General features: G+C 38.0%; 1 protein-coding gene across 1 annotated transcript in view; it reads right to left on the reverse strand.

Moving 5' to 3' along the window:
- The window catches only part of nkd (NKD inhibitor of WNT signaling pathway naked cuticle), a 45,559-nt gene extending 18,903 nt beyond the window's left edge, over nucleotides 1-26,656 (reverse strand). The window contains exon 1 of the mRNA XM_089650981.1: nucleotides 25,677-26,656. Coding sequence (XP_089507107.1) covers nucleotides 25,677-25,797 — 121 coding nt within the window. The 5' untranslated portion in view covers nucleotides 25,798-26,656. The remainder of the gene's footprint in view (nucleotides 1-25,676) is intronic.
- Between the last annotated feature and the right edge of the window lie 905 nt (nucleotides 26,657-27,561).

The following is a 27,561-nucleotide window of genomic DNA, read 5'->3' on the forward strand; positions in this document are numbered from 1 at the left end:
ATATTGATTCTAGCATACAAAAGTTTTATGGTTTAAACTTTGTTTTTCTCTCCATTTCCAGTGGTTTCCGTTTGAGAAATATCAATAACTCGACCACTACTTTCTCAAAGTTAGTATTCAATGGGTTTATTTATAAATGCCGGTCGAGCCGAGAGCCGACTAGATGTATGTGAGCGCTGTCACCATACAACACCATAGCACACATTCGGGCTGACCCTCGCCCCCCTTGAGGACTATTTATGACTCCGCGGACACGAAGAGCCGGTCCTGTTCTGTTAGGTCATTCCCTCTAACGCGCGTCTAACAGTCTAACTGTCATTGCTGAAATTAAATCTGACAGGAAAAGGTGTGTAAAATTTAAACTGCTTGCATATCTCGCATACGCTGACATGCTTATTAACCCAGATGATAAAATACTGGTTTCAAATATCTTATGATGTAGAAGAGCTTTAGAGAAATTGGTGTAGATGGACGTCAAGTAATAATCAGACCTGAATAAATTTATTGGGTATTGGATACCTAGTCGAAGCAGCTACGCTAATTAGCAGGAACCTCAGATCATAGAATAGTCAATGATGCAAGGTGCAGACATAGACGTAGTAGGTAAATTAGTGAAACTAGACAAGTATCCACCTCTTTTGTCCTGCATTATTAATATTATAAATGAATAAGGTAATTTTGACGTGGAACATTTTTGCCAGGATGTATTATCAAAGTCAAGTCAGGAAAGTACTTACCCATTTGACGCAACATTATGACAATTGGATAATATGAAACATGAAGGCATGTAACACGGACCGAATAGCCCCTAATAAAAAATATACGACGGTCATATTCGGGACAATTGGAGGAAGGAGGCTCGACACTCTCAAGTGTCAAGTTACCTACAAGACAATGGCTCCGGGACACTTTCGGGCTAGTTTTACGGCAACCCCCATAAATCCCATAAAACAACCAAACTCCGAAATGGGACACTCGACTACTAAAAAATATATGATCAGGAGTTTTGTCTACTTTAAGGTGGTATTCCAAGCATTTCTTGGATCATATTCAAATTTTAAAAGAAAAAAATAATGGTCTTCTTCTGGTGTCAGGTGGCGGATAAAAAACACATTAGTGATGTTTTAGAAACATAAGGAATTCTAGTGATAGATCCGTTGTGGCTTTTTGATAAACGGCGCATGTAGACGTTTACCTACCTAACGGCAAGATACGTTAAAAGGGAGTTTTCGGTGGCAAAGTCATAGACATAAAGCCAATAGTGATATAGCAGGTTCAGACGTTTCTATTTCAGTTGACATTTGAAAGCTTATTGATAAGTGTGAACCTTCTTTCAGCAAATTTAATCTTGTCGTTCAACAAAAGTTGATCAACTGATATTGAAAAGTCTGAACCAGCTAGTAGAGTATGACAGAACGACACAACTTGACATCCAATTCTTGCTTCATTATATTTTTTTGAAAATATTTCTTTTAATTCGACGTAGAGCATCTTCTGTCATCAACTTGCGCATTATATATTAGTATCGAAAGTGTTATTGTACTAGAAACTTGACTTCATATATAAATAAAGATGCGTTGGTGCTATAATCATAATTATATACTACACGAGATATATGTATACATTCCAAAGACTCAAAATATCAGGGTCAAATCATTCAAAAGAAGATTTGTGTAAAGGAAAGATGCTACGCAGTAAAAATGCATTGAAATAAACTCAGAAAGCCCTAAAAGTGTACAAACAAGATGTCTGACAGGAAGGTACTTACTTATTCGAGCATGGGATGATTATAGAAGTATTTTTTCATCTTCAAAGAATCCGAGATGAATCTGTGAGCGAACACACTTTTGACATAACTTACCGAAGCGTACATAGTACATGGAAATAAGTCGAATTACAGAACGAGTCAAAATATGTATTCTGCGCTCGGCCCCAAAATAAGATACTTCTCTGTAAGTGGTATAAAATAAAAATAAAAGATCTGTGAAGACTAGCTAGGCATGATTTTGAAATAATAATTATATTCCAGCACAATATTATACATATGTTAATAAGTCGAATTACGGAATAAGATAGCGTCTTAGATCTGTGTTCATAGAAGTAACTGATTCCTTCTTCTATCGAATTCCATGTTTTTATTTACAACATTACTAGCTAAATACCTCATAATGACTATAGTAATTCAATTGACCCTCCGAGGTACCAGGAAACTAGGAGCCCATTATACGGTAATTAGCGAATATAAATTAATAATATACACACAAATCGATAGAAACGTATTTGAATGTTAGGGTCATCAGTGCTGCTTTTTCGATTGTTTGCGATTTATGGCTTAAATCATTGATTGGATTTAGATTTCGCAATACTTTTCAAAGTTTTCAACAATTTTGAGTGGAGGGCGGTTATAGAAATTGACAGTTTATCTATGTTGGGTATGATCTTGGGATTATGTTTCAGTGGAATTTAAGTCGAATTACGAAATAATAAAGCATCCTATATCTACGCTCAGACTAGATAAGTTCTAAATAGTTAGATAAAAGATTGATAGCTGGGTATGGTCGGTTATGGTTTCGGGGTTATGTTCCAGTGGAATGCACATGGTAATAAGTCGAATTACGGAATAACACAGAATCCTAAGTAGGCTCATAATAGATATCTTTTAGATAGTTTTATTCAAGATTGACAGCTGGGCTTGGTTGGACATGATTTTGGAGTTGAATTCCGGCACATGATGCAAAAACGCCAGCCGACAAAAAGCACGCATCGGCACACACATTACCACATTTTTATTATTATTTTCCGAGAAGAAATCTGGCCCCAAATGTTATTGTATAACAGTTTACAACAAAAAAAGGAGAAACACAATCGGAGAAACGAGATGAGGATCCGCATGTGTCGGAGAGGGATGGAGCTATTCTAGTTTGGATTCATTTGGATGGACCCTAGTTCCAGGAACACTACACAGGACGGGCCGGCTAGGGCTGGCCGCACTGATTAAAATAAATATAATAATATTAATTAAAATATTTATCTAAACTTCTAAGAATTTGCTTTATAAATGGGTTTTAAACACATATTCTTACACTCAAACCCAGAGGCTGGAAAGCAGAGAAATGGTGTTGATGTGTGCATGTCAAGCAGCACATATTACCGGTCAGTAATCACAACAGGCCTCGTGAGAACTATTCCATACTCTTGGGTATATGTACACAAATTGTTGTACTTACACTTACCTAGGAAGAGGTAAACCCTTTTTTGTGAATTATTTGACACTGAGAAGGTGACGAATGAGACTAATTTAAAAATGAATGCGGTATCGGCCTTACATTGTACCAAGGGCGGGCGACAAAACAGTGCAAGTCGTCAATAGTCGGGGGTTTGTGTTCTGTGAACATTATTTATAAAAGCGGTTCGACACCACAATTTAATACTTCACTCTCCTGGCTCGTATTCCGTCACTAGTCACTAGACTAGTGATGTCAGATGTGCCGAAGCCGCGAGAAGCTGGATATTTTACAATCTACATCCAAATAAACCGAGGTGGGGTAGACACTAAAAATACTGAACAAACTAATAAAATGTTCGGTATTTTGTTGATAATTTTATGGCTCCGAGGTGTCAGAGAGTAAATTTGAATTTCTTTTGTCAGGTCGAGCCATCGGGCCGATGTCAGAATCACAATGCGGTGATGAGATTTTATCAAACGTTCGATAAAATATTTAATGGAGACGCTAAAACGCAGCTCAATATCATAATATCTCCAACACATCTGTTGGCTGCTCACCAAGCAAGGTTTGGGAGTGTGGAAGATGGAATAGAAATACGGAGTGGGGGTTTAATTTCGAGTAAGGTATTTTCCACCATACAATGCATTCGAGCAAATTAGCAGTAATATCTGTAAGGCCGCAGACAATGCCTCTGGGCGCTCCTCCCGCGGCCCGGTGCGACGCGATGAGGAATTAGGACTCCTGAGTGAATGTCGTACAAAAGGAAGGAATAAAAAACGCATTTCTTGCAGTTGGCGTTTCATTTATCTCCCGGTTTAGCGAGGCGCGGCGCGGCTTTTCCAAAAAATAATTATCTCTGTAAATGGCACGGCAATCAGCACTCTCCGTGTTGTCTTTTTTGGGGCTCGGGGCAGCTGCCAGCCGCCATTGTCGGAGCCGCCACAAAAAGGAAAAACAGGTATATGGGCCCAGCCAGGGACACTCTGACTATCGGGATGATAAAGCGGTCCCCCGAGAAACAAGGGCTGATGATCCGCCGTCCAACCGTGGGGGTTAGGGTAGAAAGGGCATACGTGAGGTGTTATCTGCCTACTGCCCGGTGGCAGCTGCCTTGAGTACTGGACACTGTGCAGCCAGGCCGGAGCTTATGGGACGTGCAGTGCTTGCTACCTTCGGCGTAGCATAATCCTAGCACAACAGAAGCTAATGTGATGCGATCATCATCCCCTGAACGGAAACTCGGATGATCGATGTGGGACGGGTCGGGCCGGGACCCAAAAATGACAAAATCAAATGAAATCTCTCGGCCAGCGTCTGTTGTTATTTTTTTAATGTCCGCGTAACTGGATGCCCGTTGCGGGATTGTTAATGAACTAATATATTAGGCGTTAGGTGATGCAATTATCATTTACAATATTTACATGCTCGCATTTATGTGCGATAAAAGCGGCATCGTTTTAACATTTAATATTTGGTTGTAAAAATGTTATCAATGTTATTGACAGAGAATTGTTGTCGATCGTCAAATAATATGATTCTGCTGCTTGGAACTTCTCATTCTGCTACAAGCGTTGTTGAGTAAGGACAGTTTACGGCTCACGGCGTAATGCCTTTACGTGATATTGTGTTTATGAGAAAGGACAGGTTACGGCTTACGTCGGTATGCCTTTACGTAATATTGCGTTTATGAGAAAAGACGGGTTACAGCTTACGGCGGTATGCCTTTATGTTACGTGTTTATGAGAAAAAAATGGATATTATGTTTATTAGAAAGGACAGGTTACGGCTTACGGCGGTATGCCTTTACGTGATATTGTGTTTATGAAAAAAGATAGGTTACGGCTTACGGCGGTAAGCCTTTACGTGATATTGTGTTTATTAGAAAAGACAGGTTACGGCTTACGGCAGTATGCCTTTACGTGATATTGTGTTTATGAGAAAAGACAGGTTACGGCTTACGGCATTATGCCTTTACGTAATTATTCTATTTATACGTATTTATAATTTTTTATCATCATTAAATTTTTATTTAATTTTATTATACATATACTAAATTTATTTCTATACAAAAAAAAACTTGTATTTTTTATAGATACGGACAGGTTACGGCTAAATGCTTTTACGTGATATTGTGTTTATTATTTTGGCGATTCCTCACACGATTTATAGTTTATTTCTGAGTTGAAACCATATAAATAATAGTGCTATTATTACGAAGTTAAACTAGCTGTATAACAATATTTGTGGAAAACAAAAATGTATTTACTTTAACTTCAAGAAACAATCGTAAAATCTTGTAATCCCTGAACTTTGTTTTGCTAACGGTGGTACAAACGTTAGAACCGATGAGGCAAAGATGAAGATATCTATGGGTGGGATAAGTCTATGTTCCAGTACTTCTCCAAACAACAACAGAAATATAGTTAACAGCACACAGCATCTAAAAAGAAGGCTTATTTATAACAAATAGGTAAATACATATATTATAATATGAAAGAGTGTCGACTTAATACAGGGTTTTCCAATAAGAGATGTTATTTTGAATAGCCCGCTATTTCGGTAGATGTTACTTTTGAAGCTGTAATTTTTTGACATTTGACAAGTAAACACTACGCCATTAATAAAAAACGTAACGATACACGCTTCAACAACGCATTGAAATTATTAAAATTCACTTGAGTGAATCAAATGCAAATCATCTTGAGTGATGAGGCCCATTTCCACCTCGGTGGCTTCGTCAACAAGCAAAATTGTCGCATCTGGGGCTCGGAAAACCCAAGAGTTATTGTTGAAAAGCCTCTCTGTCCTCAACGTGTGGCTATTTGGTGCGGTTTATGGTCCGGCAGAGTCATTGGACCTTACTTTTTCGAAAATGAGGCTGGAGCAACAGTTACGGTGAATGGATTGCGCTATCGAGAGATGATTAATGTTTTTTTATGGCCGGAATTGGATGGTATTGATCTGGACAACGTTTACTTTCAACAAGACGGCGCTACGTGCCACAAAAGCAACGAAACCATTGATCTTTTACGATTAAATATCAAAATAACACCTCTTATTGGAAAACCCTGTATTTATTATCGATAATGAATATGCGATCTGTACACATACTTACCGCCAGTCGTTGTATACAATTTATTGTCATATTGATTACCAGAAATGGGGAAAAATTAACCGATCGTTTACATTAATTAAATCTTAATGGCGATGATAACTGAGATGACATTAGCATATTATGTATTTGTGGCGGGCTCTGTCGATTAAGTTACATTTCTTCGACAAAAAATGGACGATGACTGACGAGATAGACGCCGAGGTAAAATGTTTACGAGAAATATTTCAATAAATATGTGCTTAAAATTCATGTTCATGAGTCAATGGCATAAGAAAACGAAATTATACACAAAATCTGCAATTTATACGTAGTAAGCAAATAAGAATTCATTTCATTTCAACAAAGTAATAAGTCAAGGACGTAACTTGTGTAAATTCAATTCCAAAATAAAATAAATAAATATTTACTAGGAAAAATACAATGTCTGAAAGGCAGTATCTATAATACTAATAATAATGCTTGGCGGGAAGACAGCAAATACACAGTATAAAAAAAAGAAACTGTCTTCAGATAATTTCTTCAGTTATCTGATGTCGAGGAGTAGACTTCGATACGTCTTAAAAAACACACAAAAGAGGAAAGTACGGGATTTGTACAGCATACAGGCAAAAAAAAACACTAATAATCTTTGCTCAATGCTAATAATTTGCTCAATTTTCTTTGTTTTATCAAATTAAAACTGTTTGCCCACCTTCCGTAGATTATTGAAAAAAAATTACGATAGATAAGGTATTTTTATGTTTAGGAATACATTTTCTATAACGAATTAAAATGTGCCATTTTTGATTTGCCGCCAAAACGACATGTTTTTATTCGTGAATTCGTGCGGCGTTGATATTACGCCGGGCGATGTTGGTGACAGCTGTCTTAGCAGACATTGACGTTTTCTATGTCAAAATGAAGTTGTAGCCAGTTGGAACCGTTTCGGAATGTGGGGTTTTACATCGTTCTTAAAATCAGTAAGTACGAATGATGATTTTAAAATTACACATTTTTAGTACAACAGAATCAGAAAAATAAATCTGAAATCTTGAATACATTTTTCACGGTGTGAAAATACCCCATTGAAAAAATATAAGCTACCTAATAACTCCCTCCTATCCACAACAAATGTATTATGATTTTGTTAACTCGAACCTTGTTACGAGGTTGAATTTTACTCAATTGTCGGGTTTGAAATTTTCAATGTTTCTCCTTACTTTATTCGTTTATCTTTACATTGAACCATTTCATGTTGCAATTGCAAATCAAACAGTCCATTTCATGTTTAATTTCAAATTCAACAATCCACTTCAACATTCATTAGGAAGGAAAATGGTACAACGACGATCCGTTTGTTGTTAGTCTCTCACATCTAGAACGGATTTCTTAAGCAAATATTCTGTTTGACACGTTGTTTAATGTCATTTAAATAATATTATAAAACTAGTTGAAATATGTACTAAGCCTGGAATTTAAAGTCTTATACGTAGGTACGTATAAGACTTTAAACGACGTAATGTAGCTTGTTTTTAAATAACATGATTCAATAAACCCATAGAAATACATTTTGATGTACTTAGTTCATAATCTAAAGCTGCTAGTACACGTTGGACGCATTGGGCCAACGTGTGAACGCATTTGGCGGGTTTGGTGCCAATGTTGTGAGCACGAAAAACCGACAATAATCGGCTTAGCCGGCCAATGTTGGTGGCCAACGCGTGCAACGGTTATAGTTGACCCAATGTGGTTGCCCAACGTGACTTCAGAGAATTTAGTCATACATTTATTTAATTGGATAATGAATACAGTGGTCCCTACAAATAGGAAGTTGTCAAGAGAAGGAAGCAAAGCTAGCAATGAGATCTCTCCGTATGTAAAACCATCTACAACAGAAGGAACGCTTAGACACGTAGATCTGATGGATGGATGGAGAAAGGAGTGTCAGGAGAATATATTATGATTTGCAAGTGAATGGAATAAGCCAAGAAGACATGGCGCTATCAGGTGAATCACACTCTCGAGTCAGGTCATGGCAAGAGTATGAATAATAATGAATATGAATGAAGCCGGGAGTGCGTGCAATGTAAGTTAGTACGAGAGCCCACGACCAAAATTTTTGTTTCATAGCAATACGGCCAAAACCGCATCAAATCGATAGATACGATTATCCTGAACTCGAAAATACCAATATCAGACATTTTCCGCGTAGCGTTTGATCTGACCGAATTTTCAAAATTGTCAAAGAATTTTACCGAACTGCATCATAGCAATATGTCTGATTTGCAGACTGTAGTTGAATGATAGTTCTGAGATACCGGAAACATATTTTTCAGACGTTAGTGGTGTAGCGCAAACCCGTAAAATCACTTAAAAAAATTAAAAATGAGACAAAAAAAAATGTCTCATAGCAATACGTCTGAAAATCTTTTTTATTAGTAAATTTTAGTTATTTGATGCGAACAAAACAATTTTCAGACGGAAATGTGAACGCATTAAATTTTGAGACCGTTTTGAAAATGTTAACAAATTTTACCGATCGGTATCATAGCAATATGTCTGAAAAGTGGACAGAGGTGAATGGGTAACTAACTAACCACCAAGCCACCAGGATAGGCAGTCAGGATAGACCGCAACACAATCCTTGCTTCATTCACATTCAGACATCGGCTCATACATACTCTTGCTCAAGTATCTGATGCCATGTCTTTCTCGGGCGTCCCCGACTTCTACCATTCACATTCGCGTCATATATTCTCCTTACACTCCTATCTTCGTTCATTCGCCCTTTATGCCCAAACCGTCTGAGCATCCATTTCTTAATCTTAATCATCAAACTTACATCAGCCTTGCATTCTTTGCGGATCTCCACATTACCACACGTGTCAGACTGCTTTCGTCCTTCCTCTGCTAGTTCTATGCCTCCTGACATACTTTAGGGTAGGTACCAGCACTCGATTGCGGACTGATAGCTTCGCTTCTTTGGACATTTTTTATTGTAGTAGTTTTTAAAAAGTAGGTGGGAGTGATAAATAAACAACAGTAAATTAATGATACATTCTATTTGTCGAAAGCAATCTGTTGGAAAGAAATATCTCGTAATTGGGCGAGCATAGAAAAATAAACAAAGAGATGAGTTTCCGAGTTAAAGTTGTCGGTAGTATAAGTACGCGGACGTGACTTCCTCGCCGATCTGAGGTATTTTTGTTCCAGGCGAGACAAAAATGGACTCGTACATACCCATTTAAGTGGAATACTTAATCACGTTCGTATTTACAATAACGTGCATCCAAAGTTCGAAAAATTACATTCACAGAACATTAATAATTTGTTAGATAAATGTTTAGGGAAATGATCATGATACGAGGTCACTCAAGATAAATGATTGATGATCATAATATTATTATAAAATAACAATATCTTCTTCATTACCTTATTTCAGAACCGGTGTCAGCATCTTGCCTTAGATTATTTTCGATGTTTAATTATGAACCCGAAAACTCGAGAAAACTATTCCATCTCGAGGCATCTCTCAATAAACCTCCTCAATACATAACAAATTCCATCTTGACACATCCCTACCAATAGTCCATTTTAAGATATCACCACTTCCAATAATAATGATAATTGGATAATTTATATAGCGCCGTTTTTGTGAAAAATCACCTCAAGGGCGATAGTATCTGCAATAGGTACCATCGGTGGCAGAGTAGTGATGTGCCGGCAGTCGGCACCTTCAGTCGCGGAGCAGAGACGCAGCTAGCACCGCCAGCTCCGACCGCGCTGCTCCTCCGCCAAGGTCGCGGCCGCGGCAACAGCGCGCCAAGGTTCATTCCCTCCGCGGGCGCCATTACGCTTTCATTTGCATGCCAGAGAGGGACGGCACGAGGGCCTCAGTCCTCAGTCACGCGCGCCATACCCACGTGTCGTGCGGTTGTAAAAACGTAAAAAAGTGTATGAAAAAAAAAGCAATACCGGCAGGCATGTAGGTACTGGTGAAAGATAGGTACCTATTTATATATTATGCGGGTAGGTAGGTATCAATTTTTTTTTGCCCGGGATAAGAACTAACAAAGTTTATATACTAAAGTCTAAAAAATGGATTTGCGGCTGCCTACACTTTTTTGAACTGGTAAGAATATAATATTCGAGTTTTGGATGAGACGGATTTTACATAACTGCCTTCATAAATATACAATCCATCATCATTCGTTTCATTTTATTTAGAAAACATACAGGTATGCATGGGCATTAATTTAATACGTTAAATATAAAATAAACCAGTTAGGTGCCATTCCCAATCCTTTTATGGTTACAGATTAGGAAGCAAGATAATATTAAGTAAAAAAAATAATAATTAAAAGAATAGGCGAATAATTAAGAATTATTTTAAATACATTGTAGTAATAATTTGATTTTAAACGTTTTAAGGGTACAGTGGAAAAATATCAATATTTCTTAGGGTATAAATATGCATTTTGCAAAATGTATACCTAGAAGTGCCTATGTCAAATTAGTGAATCGTTCAAGAATGTAGATTTTGCAAACACTTGGAAATAAAATCGTTTACACAATTCAAATAAACGAAGTTTTTAGTACTTTCCGGAACCAAACATAGGCATTTCTAGTATTAACCCCCAGATATAATGTAGATTGTATTATAAATTGTGTACTGACAATAATATAATATACTTTTCCAATTTCATTTTATTTAATAACAGAGATGAAAAGAGACTTGTCCACGACATAAACAAAATTAGATGAAAAAGAAAAAGATTCGCAGCAAAAGGAATAGTGAAGAATTATGTTGTGATAATATATGCAAAAAAATGTATACGTACATAATAAACATATAATAATGTTCATATTTATGTATAATGGTCGTGGTGGTGCAGTAGTGAGAATATCGTATTAAACTCACGGCGCAAAAAAACGCACGGCGGGTCCGTTTGATGTGGTGTGATTTTTTGTGCTTTGATATTTCGAGTGTGTTAAATTAATGATTTGTTGGTGGGATTGCATCTCCGCGGCTGAATCATTCGTTTTAAATGAGCTTTTTATGGACGGGTAATACGATGACTGTAAAAAAATATCGTGAACAGAAATTAGAAACACAGACAATGTAATAACAATTTATCCGGCTGGATTTTTACAAAAACAATTCCAATTGCAATGTTTTTTTATTGATCATTACCGAATTGTGAAATGATATGAAAATTGACGAAAATGGTATAAGAAGTCAGCTTACTAGGAGTTATCTTTTAAAAGTACCTACCTACGCGTAGACATTAAGTTCTGCTTACTCGGGTTCCCCAAGGAAGACGGAACTGGCGGGAAAGCTTCCCTGATCATGCGCGCAGCGATGGTTCATTCAACATGCACATAATCATAAAAATTATTTCCACCACGGCAAAGAATAAAAAATAAACTTCTCGATTGTAGATGGTATTATTATTATTGTCGGCCGGCTTTGGGCAGAGAATAAGCGGCCTGTTTTGTTGGTCGGTCGGTTGCCGGGTTGTTACGCACGTCTCTAGTGACCGGATGAACTTTTCAAACATTGAATGCGGCTGATGTTGCCAGGTTGCGCAATAAACAACATTTTCGATCCGTTATTCACCTGATTAAAAATACACTATTTGTTAATCAAACCCATCAAGTAAAAGTATATTTTTGACTATGTGTAATCTATCTATATAGGTAAATACAAATATTCGTTTGTTCAACATTTTAAATCTCAATGCTTTGAAAATGTGACACAGTAAATCTTCGCATCTCTTATTCAGTGGAGATATTTTAAGCAAGGGAGGAGTCAAAAAGGTTTTCTAAGCCAATAATCACTTAGCCCGCGTTATAAAAGAAAGTTCCTTGACATGCCATAAAGGTGTTGCTTTTTCCATTTTATTTCTAAGCCCCACAGCTCTAAGGCCGATACAGATCTTTATATAACTTAAATCTTTAATTAAATAGTATAAAACAAAGCGGCTGCTTGTGCGATTGGTTCTTCTAAACTACGCAACGGATTTTGATAGGGTTTTCACTATCATTTAGAGATTTTTTCTGGAAGGTTTTTATAAATAATACATGAATATTATATTTATAGAAAGTAGAGAAAAGTCGATGTTTTGTAATCAAGTTATAAAAATAAATATTTTCGGGGGCTTGCTATTACTAACAATGAATAAACCTTACGAGATAAATCAAAATAATGTACTAAGAAATTGTAAAAAAAAGCCCACAGAAAAGTCCGCAATGGTATGTCTTCTAAGGATAACAACTCAAGAAGAAATAAGAAAACTTAGGATGGGTAGTTTCACAGAATTTGAACAATTCATCAAATATCAAAGCTGATTTTCAAGTTCTGTTATTATATCAATATTGGTCAGTTGTTTCATAAAACTGAAATAATAACAGAATTTGAATAGAACCTTCACAGAACTTTAAAATCAGCTTTGAAATATGATGAATTGTTCAAATTCTGTAAAAAAAAACCGGCCTTAGTCTTCCATTAGAGTAAGATAGAAATGTTACATATTAAAAACTATATTTTACATATTATTCAAGTCCATCTATTTACGGATATAATACGTATGATAAATGATAGGTACGTACAATCATGTTACTAAAGAAATGCCGACAAAACTTACAAAAAAGTGTTATAATATACATTCATAAACAGCCGATTAGAGTAAAGCTAAGAGCGGCCATATAACCGGATTACGCCGGAATACACCCAAATATTTATATGGCTTGTAAACAATGCTTATTGACTCGGGCACTACCCCCCACACGCGATAAGATTATCCAATAAGCGATATTTTTATTCAAACAAGTTGGAGATACCGTTCCACTACTCGGCCGCGCGTGCTTACTATATATTTGCATATTATTATAAAAACAAAATGTGTGCATGACTCAGAAATCAATCGACACAATTCTGTCCCCGCTATCAATCCTTGCGGAACGCCCGCTTTTAGCTTTCGAACTCTCGATATAACGTTACCATCATCACAAATGAAATTTTAATGAATTTCTTCTGATTGTGATGTGGAGGATTCGATTCAATCAAGAAGTTATCAAGTAAGAGGTGAGTATGTAACATGTTTTTCTCATTCAAAACCATGTGGATATAATTTATAACTAGACCCTGATGTAATTAATACCTGTCTCGAATTACAATTCATTGAACTGCGGTCAGATGAAAAACAACTCTGAGCGTATTGTATTTCAGTGGCGACATTGTATTGCTGATGAACTAAATATTATTTTAATGAGTCACCCGAACTCGCCATTTGAACAGGTTTGGAGAATAGAATCTACACAATCTACACATAGTTTTCTCTTGTCGGAATGTGGTCGGACATTACGAAACGACCAACTCGAATATTATGAATTTTCAATTTCGCCTTTGACTCCGCCCTTGGTTGGGGTATCAGTAACGGGGAGATTGTTTGAGTTTGGGGTAGGGACCGGGGACTTCCTACTTTTACCCGGTGGATACACGATTCAAAAGCTCGCGATCACAATGGGCAATGTCACGCAGCGCAGTTCTTTTATGAAGCAAAACACCAAACTCTCCAAGCACATGTATCACTGTTACGGCCATTCAGCAGTGCCGCATAACTTTGTATCAGTTCCACAAAGGGAGAGATATTTTTCACGACACAATCGTTAATATATATATAGCACCATACAATAGGGATTTTAGAGAGCCTCATTGCGAATACAAGAGGCGGTCCTTTGATACTCTTACATCAAAGGATTTGTTCTAGGTAGGCAGCGGTTCTCAATCACAAAAAACACTGTATGAAAATGTGTTTCAAAGTGGTAATATAAATCGAAACAACGACGCGTGTCGAGGAAACAATTTCTACATAATATCACGAGGAAACCAATAACTAGGTAAATGGTTGAAAAGAAATATAAATATTTTGCTTATTATTTCGTTGTTGCCACAAACTTGAGAATACTTAATACATAAGAATTGATAAAACAAATAGCTGAAGTTCTCGGCCTTGCATGGGCTTTACACAGAGTTTTCGAATTAATTCTTATTTTTAACGTCTAGTGGACGAAATTTCATCAATTGTCAAAATTCCGCTGGGGTGGGAAAGGGGGATGTTTTCATAAAGATCATGTAGACAGTGTCCTTCCTCTTGCTTTGAAGGTCAAGTGTTAAAAAAAATCATCATTCTCGGAATGAAACTAAAGATTTGAATTAAAAAAAAAAAAACAATCCCAAGCCGCTCGCCACAGAAACTCTTCTTTATGTCCCGATGAGATGAGACCGATGGACAAGATGAGTGATTGTGAATGTTGGGAAACTGCGGTCCACGGTCCATACCACAGCAGCCGGCGGAAAGCTCTTAGCCGTGTGGCAGCCGGAGCCGACAGCCACCAGCCATGAAGCAGATATCAGAGATGATGAAACATCAAAGGAAGCGCCGATACACAAGCGTTTATTGTTGTCTCCGCGCGGCGGTATTTATTTGCGAGGAACAAATAACGTCTTTCGATGGTCCTCACACTTCGACGCCAGAAATTAAAAGGCAAAAGCTGGTGATCTTCAGATCTAGCGAGCCCCAACAACACTACACATTATACTACATACATTAGTTAATATTTATATTAAGAAAGTTGTAAATCTATTGATTTGATTTCATACTGTTGTACGTTTCGGGAATGCCCACATCAAACAATGTGCCGCTCTATATTCTTGTAGAAGGGTAGGTGTGTCTTGTTAATTGTTCGTCACGCGATCCTAATGAAGGGGAACATAATATACAACAATGAAACAATTCATTGTGTGGAGACGCCGGCACTTTGCCTTGGCCCCTGATCACTCCATCCGTCAGTAATATGGCGGGGGTAAATGAAAATGGGAATAATAATACCAAATGTTACTTTTCCCACTGTTAAGTGTTACGTGGCTATTTTACTATTTATGTTACACACTTTATCGGAAATGGCACTTCACATTGGATCAACGTACAAAAATAATAGGTCAAACTATTTCCACCATTTCATCTTCGCCGTCGAGTGCCCACTCAAAGATAATCGTGCCGATTGAAAATGGATCAGCGTCGAGTGCGGCAAATGGCAGAAACAGAGAACGGTAAGTTAAAGTAGTGATGTGGCAAGAGATTGATTACGGCCGCTGACAGGGAGATTATGGAGGGGAAACAAAGCGGAGATCAAAGGAACAGAACACGCTGACGCTGGTCGCTGTCACACTTTAACTGCGAGTGTCCTTCCAGTTCTGTTGCTGACTGCACAGCTTGTTGTGGTACAGATCTTTCCGTGGCTGCACAGCCACTGGAATCTCTTGTGCAACTGGTATGCGCTCGGCGCAGGATAAAAATACACCGTGTTATTTATTCACAGCGCCCAAAGAACGTTGAGCTATTTCTCTATTTGATTGTTTAAGAACGAAACGCAATGAAATCGTTTTAGACAGGCCGAACACGAGAGCAATTGCGAGAAAGCTACTATTAATAATTATTAATACTTGGCCAATTTCATAGTGTTACATCAAGGGCGCTTTACAAAGTAAGAAAACAACTTACGACTATTTAAATGAGAAAAAAAAACGATAATTGGTATTTAGTGTATTTACATATTTATAGATATCACGAGCTGTGAAAAGGTTACACCATTTGACAATCGTTTACCGTTATAACATGTAAGTTATTTTTTATTATTATTCCATACAAACGGCACAATATAAACTAACCACGCATTTATTGTCATGTATGTCGACGAATCAGAGTATTGCTGATATAATCGAGCATGGCCGGAATTCAACAACGCACTTATGACGCATTAAAGATGTTGTCGCGAATATTAGATAAGCATCTCAAACTATAAACGTGTACCTTCAATTTACATGAAAACTACATTATTATTACATTGTAAGGCTCGTAAGCAATCAGTGCCGATTCCAATATCGCCTTATCAACGTTGGTGTTTGCCGAACGCCAACTTGGGGCGCTCGAGTTTAAGCAAATTGATTACTGGAGACTTGAGCATTCAAGTGCTCAGCAAACACTGGTGCATGCTTTTAAAATCACTCTATTTTAATAGAGTTAGATCCCAAGTCCTACATAAACTAAAAGTAAAATATGTACAGAATAAACAATGGTATTATGTAGTAGATTCTTAGTTTCTGTAATCAAATCACAGACCTGCCCGGAATTGATCAATATTGCTTTTGTTTGCCATGCTTCGTTTCTTTATAAAGGGGATCGCTGATGTGTGTTCGTTTGTTCCATTTAAAGCCAAGAACAATAGACACGTGTGCACGTAATAATAATTGATACTATCACTTCCTACCCGCATCTATGAGATTTATGATATTTTATTGTTGGACGGTTGACGTGGGTTGAGCAGAGAGTGGAGAGGCGGCGTTATTTGATAATGGTAATAATAATGAATCGTTTGTTCCAATAAAAATACATGTTATTGTCAATGAAAAGAGCTGAAATTAGTTCCAAAGCGTAGGAGGTCGAAGTTATTAAATTGAAAGAGAATGGATGTTTTTAGAAACTCAAGATTGAATAATATTTCATTATAAGGTAGTCGTACAGCGCGGTAAAATTTGAGTTGGAAGGTTGCGTGCTTTATTTTCCTAAAAAATTGTTTGATATTTTCGTGAGATTTTTGCGTTAATTTTGCCATGTTGTATGTTGATTCAAAAAACCTCTACAGATGTCGGAAATGCTATCGATAAAAATGTACTGTCATTCTTGAGAAACTAACTACATAACTACTCGAACGACGAGATTAATTGATGCGGGAGAAGCTAATGTTGTCTAACAGATGATGGTGTTGCGATAGCTAATAAAAAAAAGCTGTTGGTTAAGATATGCTTGTGACACAGTCGGTGTGAGCGCGGGAATTGAATCATTGGAATCACCATGATAATAAATAATATACACGTTATCCGGAAACTAGAAGTAGAAGCTGGAAACTGGTGAATCTAAATCATATTTAGAGTTGATTTTGTGATATGACTATTTGATTTAGCTTTCGTTTTCGAGTTAACCGAGTTCGAAGCTGGAATTTCATAGGACAAATATGAAGAAAAAAACGGTCGCTAGGGGGTTAATATCAGCTGTTTAATGCCTTTTAAAATGCCTTAAAGCGTAGTCCCGGCTCCAAAAGTTTTTTTAACCAGTTCAGCTGGTCGGACAAATCATATGTAATTTTAATGGTAACAGAAGCTCCTGGCAGCCAATTTTTTAAGGCTAAATTACCGAAAAAAAAATCGGAATGCTCAGATCTAAATAACAAAGTTTTTTTGGGATCTCTACGTAGTTTCCCGCTTGTACTTAGAGTTACGGACACCATGTATAGTAATATAAAATGAAAGCTGAAAAATCACAGCTGATTTCTATCGGCGGTGTTATCTTAACGGGTGACAATAAAACCCGATTTCATCAGATAGTCGGTTGGGTGGTTGGGTGGGCCGGTGGAGAGTTGGGGGGCTATATTTAGTCAGGTAGGTCCCCTGGCGCCGGCGTTGTGTTGACAGACCGTATTTCCGTCCTCACCAAGCAGCTGCAACTCTTTCATCTCTTCACATCCTAACGGCACTTTCCTCCCTACTCTACTCACTCCTACTTCAACTCCCTACTTCCCAAGTGTAATGCCTGTCATTCTAGGACCAGCGAAGCCACAGGAACATGTTAAGAAACGATCTTCACTAGGAACTATGAGAACATTGAAATGTTATCGATTCTACGAGTGCATTTGATGAATTCTTGCGTTTATTTCATCTCTACTTCTGCTCCATACTTCCCAAGAGTAATGTAAATTTCCCGTTCTAAAGACTTGCGAAGCCACGGGATCGTGTTTAGAAACGAAACTGTGATAAAATTAAGGACCTGCAAAGTCACAAGAAAATTCTTGTAATCGATTCAATGGGTATATTTGACTAGATCGCATACGTTGTGTAATTCAAGCCACGAGTTGTTCTCCGAGTCACGATATTTGATTCGTTCTTATCCGACCAGTTCGTCCGTGATTAGGACAACATTTACAGAAAACAGATACACAGGTAACAAGAAAATTACCTGTTAGAAATACGAGACATTTATAATAATTAGACATGCGGAGATGGAAACGCGAGAGGGAATAACAGAATGACACAGAAATTAATAAATAGTAGATAAAATTATTTTACAAAATTAACAACGATTTTGTTTTCTAACTAGCCGGTACAGGAATATTATTATTCTAATCCTACTAAAAGTTAAACATCGAATAAAACTTGTACCGGCACTGTTCTGGCTGCCCGGAGACAATGAAACTATTGCATTCCGTAGGGTATTTTCACTGTTTTTTTATTATTTTATTTTCATGTTGACGAATAAATTTTCCATAAAGATTTGAAATGTGCCATTTTCGATTTGTCGCCAAAACGACATTTTTGTTTTTATTTGTGAATATGGCGGCATCGACGTTAAGCCGGGCAACAGCAGTCTTACCAATCATTTGCGTTTTTTACGTCATAATGACGTTGTAGCCAGTTGAAACAATTTCAAAATGTGTGGTTTTAGATCGTTTTCAAATTACATATACGAGTATTTCTTTAATTATTACACTTTAAAAATAATATCATAATTCTCTAAAATAATATTAGATATCGTTTTTTCTGCTTTCTTCTTTTTTTCTATTATTTTATTACAACAATTGTCTGTAAACTGTATTTTATTTTTCTTTGTTTAAAATATTTTAAAACAGTAATTAATTACGTTTCCCCACCTTTTTAACACGATCGTTTGCTCAAAGAAAAGGTGTGTTACTTTAATCTTTCTGATATTTAAAAAAAAAACAACTTTGTAATATGTATACATTATAACTGTACCTATTAAGAATGAGGAAAATAAACTTCTTAAAAAAATAAATCTTCCACATATTTATTTTCATAGTTTTTGAAAATACCCCATGGGGAATACGTTGTGATGAAGAGAGTGGGGAGGAGAGTGGGAAAGGGGGTGGAAGTTTGGGGTTGGGAAGAATCTAACTGTTCAATCATGGTGACTTAACACAGCTTCATTTCAAGCAACTTTCCCACTCTGAATTCTGGTCTCTCATCAGTGCAATTATTAATCATACGATGATCTACCAAGTGAGAAAAACGCAAAAGGGTCCCAACTGCTCCCAACAGTCTGGAGCGAGTAAGACTATGGCGTTCCCAATTGGGGTTTGTTGTGAGGCTGAAGGCAGTGGGGAGGAGAAAGAGATGGGGAATTACCTGGCTATTCAGAACTGGTCACCAAACACGGCCAAAGCAAAGTTTCGATTAATTCTGAATGGTGGTCTTATACCACGGCGATACTGAGAGTATCTTCCACTCTGAAAGGTGCCATAAATATACTATTTATTAATTTTAAATGAGCAATATGTGAAATAGCATAAATTATGTATTTCTTTATAAAATGTTGGAAATTAAAATATTTGAAGCTCTTTGACGCGTGTAACATATGTACGTGTATATTACATTGTTAAGCGCTTTGAAAAATTTTTTAAATTTAATTTCAAACGCCAAATTTGCAAATCTCACATACCATCTGTCTTTCTGTGTGTCTACATGAACGGCCCCCATCAAATGAATGTTTACCGCCATACTTCATATCTTTCTGCTATATAATATATCCGCCTTGAAGAATGCCTTTCATATACAATATACATCATAGTTTTCTTTGATCATCTTATGCAGTATATTAAAACACGTAGGACCGTTTACGAGAGATCTCACTCAAACGTCAACCACGCATATGTGTGTAAATCTGTTCACATTTATCATATTTACTTTACAATTTTTTTACGTTTTTAATACCGGAACAATATTTATTTCATGTTTTTTCTGATTTTTTAGATCTTTTTTTAACTCACTGAATAACGTACACGCGGATTTTTCGTGAAGTGTGTGAAAAATAATATTTTTGTAGTAAGTAATCCTTTCCAACAGAAATGTAAAAACCTGTATTGAAATACATAATTGATTGCAACCAGTGATACTATTTTATCCCCAATTGGGGAATGTTGTGATGCTGAAAGTAATGGGGAGGGGAAGGAGATGGGACGAAGAAGGTGGGGAATTACCTGGCTATTCAGATCTGGTCACCAACCACGGTCAAAGCTATTTCAAGCAACGTTTCAATTCTGAATGGTGGTCTCACACCAGGGCGATACTGAGAGTACCTTCAACCTTGGAACGTGCAGCAAATATACTATTTATTAATTATTGAAGACACATTATCGATTTCTAAACGAAAATCTGAAACAGAAAAATCAGAAAAGGATACGGTCACATCTAGAACTCGAACCCAGGAGTGGCACTGCTCTACCACTGAGCTAATGGGACCCTATCCGCTTCGGTCACTTTTAACTGTATCATACTTCGAATAAGAACTACCAACAATGTCTTCATTTTTTCATTATTTATTGGCAACTATCTTTATGTATGATCGCAAGATTCAACCCGAACTAAATGCAATCTAGACAGCGTCTTTTTAGATAAACCTATCTTATTTTTATTTTATTTTAATGTGCGACATCTATTGACTTTTCTGCAAATCTAGAATGAATATTTATTTTTTGGAATAACTTTATTGAGTATAACCTCAAATTGGAATATTTAATTATTGAATACAATATTAGCGATGGGATCCTGGGTTCGAGTCCTAGATGTGACCGTATCCTTTTCTGATTGTTCTGTTACAGATTTTCGTTTAGGAATCGCTAATATTGTCTTCAATAATTAAATATTACAATTTGAGGTTTTACTCAATAAAGTTATTCCAAAAAATAAATACTATTTATTATTTTAAATGAGGAAATGAGATCCCTGAGGCGTATGTGTGGTAAAACCATGTATGATCGTGTGAGGAATGTGGATATCCGCAAAGAGTGCAAGGCTGATGTAAGCGTAATGAGTAAGATCAAGAAAGGGACGCTTAGATGGTTTGGGCATGTAGAGCGAATGAGCGAAGAAAGGAGTGTAAGGAGAATATACGATGCAAATGTGAATGGTAGCAGAAGTCGGGGGCGCCCGAGGAAGACATGGCACGACCAAGTGAATCAGATACTTGAGTCGGGCCATGTCAAGAGTCAGAACAATAGAAGAGTATGTATGAGACGATGTATGAATGTGAATGAGGCAAGGAGTGTGTGCCAAGACAGAGTTGTTTGGCGGTCCGTCCTCTCTGCCTACCCCTGCGGGGAAACGGCGTGATGGTTAGTTAGTTAGTTAAATTGTGAAATAACACTAACAAAATCGAGTTAAATTTACTTGTGCAAGCCGGCTAGCCAGCTTGCTAGTCGAACGCCAAACCCGTCGACAACGAAGCCAGCCCAAATGTCCGTTTCTTGAATGAATTGCAGATAAGAGGAATAGTTTTATGAAATCAGCGGCATGTCTATATGTCTTGTAGCTGGCCAATCATTCCAATACCAGCTTTCATTAATTTATGAAATTCTTCGCCTACGTTAGTTCGGATTCACATTTAGATGTTTACTGTTACAAGTTACAATCCAAGCTCACGAAACATTCCAAAATCGAAATTTGAAAATGACGACGTTTCTCTTACTGGTAGGAAAGAGCTGGCAATTAGTTCGGGCCATGGCTCCGGTCACGCTCGGCGAGCCAACCACCTTTGATGTTTGGGAGGAAAACAAATGTCGGCCGACAGCCAGATGATTGTTTTTGCTCCGAGCAGCCAACAAACACGCCATTTTACCTCGCGGGCCAGCTGTTGGTTGCTGTTCAGTTGCTGTTGATGTTGTCTGCAGCAAGCAACCAATACAACTCTTCTATGTGTAATTGAAGGTGACTTCGGTAATCAGAATTGCAAATACCTACTACACCGAGTGTAAAAGGTGACTCTGGCTAGTAATACATTAAGATTTAATGATAAATTCTGAGGCCCAGTGCTGAAAGTAACAATGTTATCTTTTATTATTCTCGTAAAATCACCAAATGGTGTCCGTTTTATCTAGAATTTGCTACTTTTAGCATTAGGCAAGAGAAGTTAGTCGAGACGAAGATATTTTGGAACACGTTGAGAAATAAGGAAGGTTGTATATTTTTATGATTCGTAGTTGATTGAATGAATGTTGGGTTGTGTCGACTAGAATACGAATATCTTCATAGACCACTGAGCAATGTAATGAGAATGAGCACCACGTCTTGAGATGTATTCTGAAGTGTTATTAGGGTCTGCCACACGTACAGTTTGGAGCGGCGATGCCACGCACCGCTCCAGGCCGCCGCGCAGAAAAGTCTGACAATGGACTCTGCTGTAGACTTTGAGACTTTACTTTTCTGAAAACTTTACTTTTCGTAAGCTTGGAGCGGCGCGTGGTACCGCCGCTCCAAAGTGTACGTGTGGCAAAGCCTCTTCTCTCATGTCTAGGGAGAAGGGAGAGAGAATCAGGAGAGGAGAGGAGAGGAGACAGATAGAAGATCCCGCCGCCACTCGAGTATTCGAGTAAGTCGAATCCGCCGTGACATATAAAACAAAGCTATCTTTGTTCGGAAATGGAGAAGATGCGACCGCGCTCCGCCGAGCTAAAGCTAATCATCAAACATTTCCTAAATAACGTCATTCATGCTTCGAGCCGCCACGCCGAGGAATGTTAGTTGGAAGTTGGAAGCCGTGATTGAAACTAAGATAACGACCTTTCACAAAAAATACAACACTCGAACTATATGGATTCTCTCGAGCGAAACGTTTTTTGTGCCCCGACAAGAGAACGGGGTTTAGTGCTCTAACAAAACGTGGAACGTACGAGATTTATGCGATGTGTAATGTAAATGAATCTTCATAAAAAGTAATTTGAGAGTTTGCTTTGAATAAACCCCGCGTTTTGGGTTTACAGTTTGTAGACCCATTCTAAAACATGTTTGCACGTAGCATTGTATGAAAAACTGATAATTATTTCGCTTGCGATGTCCACTTTTTTAGACCGTAAATGCCTGCGGGTCAATAGGGTTGAGCATAGACATCAACAGTAATAGACTTGCCCTAACATGAAATTTGGGTTTCATTTCGAAGAACTGGAGGCAAATCAAGGCTGGAGGTTCGAGAATGGTTTGAATAAACTACGAAATCAGTTGTACATTAACCACCAAAGAACGCACATTGATATAATCATGTCATGCGCCGAAAAGTAAAGTTCGCAAAGGCAAAGGCAAAGAAAGGCAAAGGTTTGCAGCGCTGTCCATGGTGGGGCTTTTCTGCGCAGGATCTGAATATTCCTTCGGCGTAAAGGTGGGTAAAACTAAATAGTGTAACAAAATATTACATTTTTTAAAAAGGCCCGAAGTTTTGTTTACCCGATTTGTCTGATTTGCAGAATAACTTGCAGGACACATGTTGAACCGCCAATTATTATTATTCCAAAGGCCCGACAAGGGGAATAATCTTAATTCAGCTGGCGGTTTTGCCTACGAACTACTTTCAAGTTGTTCTGCAAATTGCACGACACTGCAAATTGTTTTGCAAATCGGATGGTGAGTAGGGGCTTTATGTTTTCTACGTAGCCAGCAATTTGCGCGCCATTATAAAAAGGAGTTGCCTGTATACTATCAGATTCATTTATTGACAAATCCCGCGCTCCCCGCAAGTTGGTGTGTTCCCCTTTCCCTGATTGGTCCATCTAATAATTTGAATGTCTATGGGGCTGAGGCTTAAATCTCGATACATGCCATGCTCTCCCGGTAATTTCGGCGCGAGTATAGAATTACTCGTGGTCGGTCTAGATTTCTAGATTCTGAAGCCTAACAAAGAGGGCCCATAAATATTAACGTGCCTCGTACATTGTTTCTCAACGGGGAGACAATTAACTGTCTTAAGGCTTCATTGTGAGTATTTGAAGCGTAACTCTCGCAGTAAAGTAAGCCAACAATGAATAATTGTAGATTGGTTATGCAACATTAATGTCCCAGCAGTTTATGGCACACATGGCGCCAGTGACGGCTGTTGTTACACGAGGATATTGCTTTCCATTCCTATCTGGCAACTACCAGATCCGTTTGGTTTGACACGAATAAGGATGGATCAGATATTCAAAGCAGTGTGGCTCGTTAAAAATACGAAGATGTCCTTGAGAAGAGGCAATTACAGCCCAAATCTAACCGACTCGTGTTGTCGAATTTGGGATATTCAAGATCAGATATCAGGAACTCCATAAATTGTGAATAAGATACAATATAATAATATATTATTCTAATAATTAATAATGGATTGGCTAAGGCTAATCTCGTTCAAGGTTCATCTCCAATCATAAAACCAAATAATACAAGTCGACTAATAAACTACGGAGTTGTACACAATAGTAGCAAAGTTTGGTGGGTTTTATTCCCTGTACGATAAACGTTGGTTAGGCAAACAAATAAAAAGAGAATGGTCGGGTAAACAGTTGAACAGATGAAATCCCCCGAGTAAACCAACGTCAGGAAGTGAGCAGCGAACAGCGCCAGCCGGCCTAGATCTCTCTCCGGGCTCCGTGCCCATGCCCATGCCCGTGCCAGTTGCCGGTGTGCCCCGTGTACTTACGTACTGTACGATTATTTTTATAGTAATCTGGCTTACTTTATGATCCGCTATTAAATCGTCGGTATTAGACTGGAATTAATATCGATTCTCACGTACATAATATTGTTAATAGACCAGGTTTTTTTATGGTTGCGCGATAATAATGAAGCATTTCTTCGCGGTGCGAATGTGAATATTGACAAACGATTCTGTAGGTAAACGAATTTGTAGAACGCTTCTCATCGATTGTATCAAAAGGGATTAGGCAGGTACTTTGTAAATTTTACCTAACAAAACTATTAGTTTGAATTGTTTCTATATAATACTATGATGTTTAACTGAACTTATATACAATACTGCTGCTATGGGTGGACCAGTGGACCGGTGGAATCTCAAGGAGGATACTGTATTTTTACTTAGAATATCACTATTGTTAATGTTCACAAAACACTACTACTAACCCCTACTTACTTACAGTCACTGATTATAAACATTTTCTATCATCGTGTACACTAATAATCTGTAAAATGTTTGTACGAGAATAGAATACAAATAATAATAAATAAATAAAATAAGTTCACAATTATGGTGTTCTAGTGAAGCGACTCGTCTACTCGTATTTGACTGCTAAACTAGGTGACTTTGGTTCCTTCTGGGAACTGAGTGGCCACCCAAATTGGTTCTCGGGTTTTATGTTTCTCTGGGAAAAGTAATTGGTCGGGACACGTCGCGTCGGTGACGTCTCCTGGCCAGCCAGAAGGAAGGAGGAATTATGACTAATGTATGTCGTAACGCTTGTTGATAATTTACCTGAGAAGTGCTTGTAACCATTGCGGAACTTGGTCCGCCACCAGCGCACCAGGTGGGCGGCCATGGGCGGCTCGAGGCTGCCGGCGGCGGGGGCGCTCTCCAGGACCTCGTACCACGTCATGCGCCACCCATCCACCACCCTCCCGCAGTGGCCTGACACTCGCCCCGTCCTGGTAAGGGCCACGGCCGGGCAGGTGTTCTCCGGACTCTGGGCTACTCTTGCGCGTCACAAAGCCACAGGAGATGCAGAAACACTATTATCTTCTCCCACGTTTCTATACATCACTCTACAAACCCTACAAAGGTCGGACACGAGTTAACTTTATTCACTAAAAGAATATCCGATTTGAAGAAGTTTACGTTAGTTAGTTTATGATGAGACAACTCGGAGAACAGAGTCCGCTGCGACCTTCTCCCTCGCTCTCTCTCGTGTATTATTATTTCTTCTCAGTTCAAAGCGATGCCGCCAAAACGCTCTCGTGTAGGCCCCGTGCCTCAGCGCGATCGTCTGATAGATGTTGCTCTCGTTGCTCACTCCAGCTGCCCGCTGCCTTGGGACTTCCTGCTCAGTGAGACCGTCAACACTTGTTACAACCACAAACTATCAATAAAACACACTAAAACTATATTCGAGCTAGACTTTCTGTCACTTTTTTTACGTCAAAATACTGTAGCGAGAAAGAATGTCGATGTTAGTATTCCCGCGGCCAAGGTGATGTTAGTACGAGTACGACCAAACAATACAACACGGTAGTTTATAAACGTAAACACATCACTGAAATAAAACGTATTCGTGAGTACGAGAGAGGGGTATTCCACACCGGACAGATCACTTTAAAAAAGGGTAATGGTTGACCTAAATAAGTTTGGTAATGTTTTGAAGTATTGCCCGCGCGTTTGACGGCTGAAGCTAGACCGAACGAGCGAGCCTGACTCTCTCTCCGCGGGTAGCTGAATACTGAAGCGGGAAGCGAGCCCGAGCCGAGTCTGAAGCAAGCCGCGCCACAGAACGCTCCGCACGCGGAGTAGCTAGCTAGTGGAGCCGGCACACAACACGCCCAGGGAGGGTACGTGGGAAAATACCACTTAATATTATCATTCTTTATTTTTATATGTATATTTATTTTGTACATTTAGAAATTGGTAGAGACATAGCCTCTTCTTTGATTCATGATTTTTATGATGCATTAAGTGGGATAGATGTTTATTTTAATTGTATACATAATAATTACAAAATTGCAGATGTACTATCGAACATGGATATAGTGAGTAGATGTAGTGGAAAAAACGTTGCAAATTAAAAAATTGTGTTTTTTCTTCTTTATTTAGTACATTCTTTATTACAGTCCCTGAGAATACTTTAAAAATAATTTAAAAGAATATATTAAATATGAAATATAGACGAATTTTAAAGAAATAAAAGAAACATTTAAAATAAATATTAAAAGAAAATATAGAAAGTAAAGAATTTAAAATAAAATAAGGAGTATAGGATTTAAAAGAATATAGGATACATAAAATTTGGAAACAAAGTTACAGAGAGTAAGGAAATAATAAATAAATAAACTTTTGATTTTTTATGTGTGCGAGTTCATATAAAGTAGATAATAATTTTGAATAATATATCAAGTAACTAACTAACTAACTAACTAACCATCACGCCGTTTCCCCGCAGGGGTAGGCAGAGAGGACGGACCGCCAAACAACTCGGTCTTGGCACACACTCCTTGCCTTATTCACATTCATACATCGTCTCATACATACTCTTCTATTGTTCTGACTCATGACATGGCCCGACTCAAGTATCTGATTCACTTGGTCGTGCCATGTCTTCCTCGGGCGTCCCCGACTTCTGCTACCATTCAAATTTGCATCGTATATTCTC

This window comes from Hesperophylax consimilis, chromosome 3, assembly GCF_061612785.1.
Source record: "Hesperophylax consimilis isolate HC1 chromosome 3, BYU_Hcon_1.0, whole genome shotgun sequence".
NCBI classification, from domain to species: Eukaryota; Metazoa; Arthropoda; class Insecta; order Trichoptera; family Limnephilidae; genus Hesperophylax; species Hesperophylax consimilis.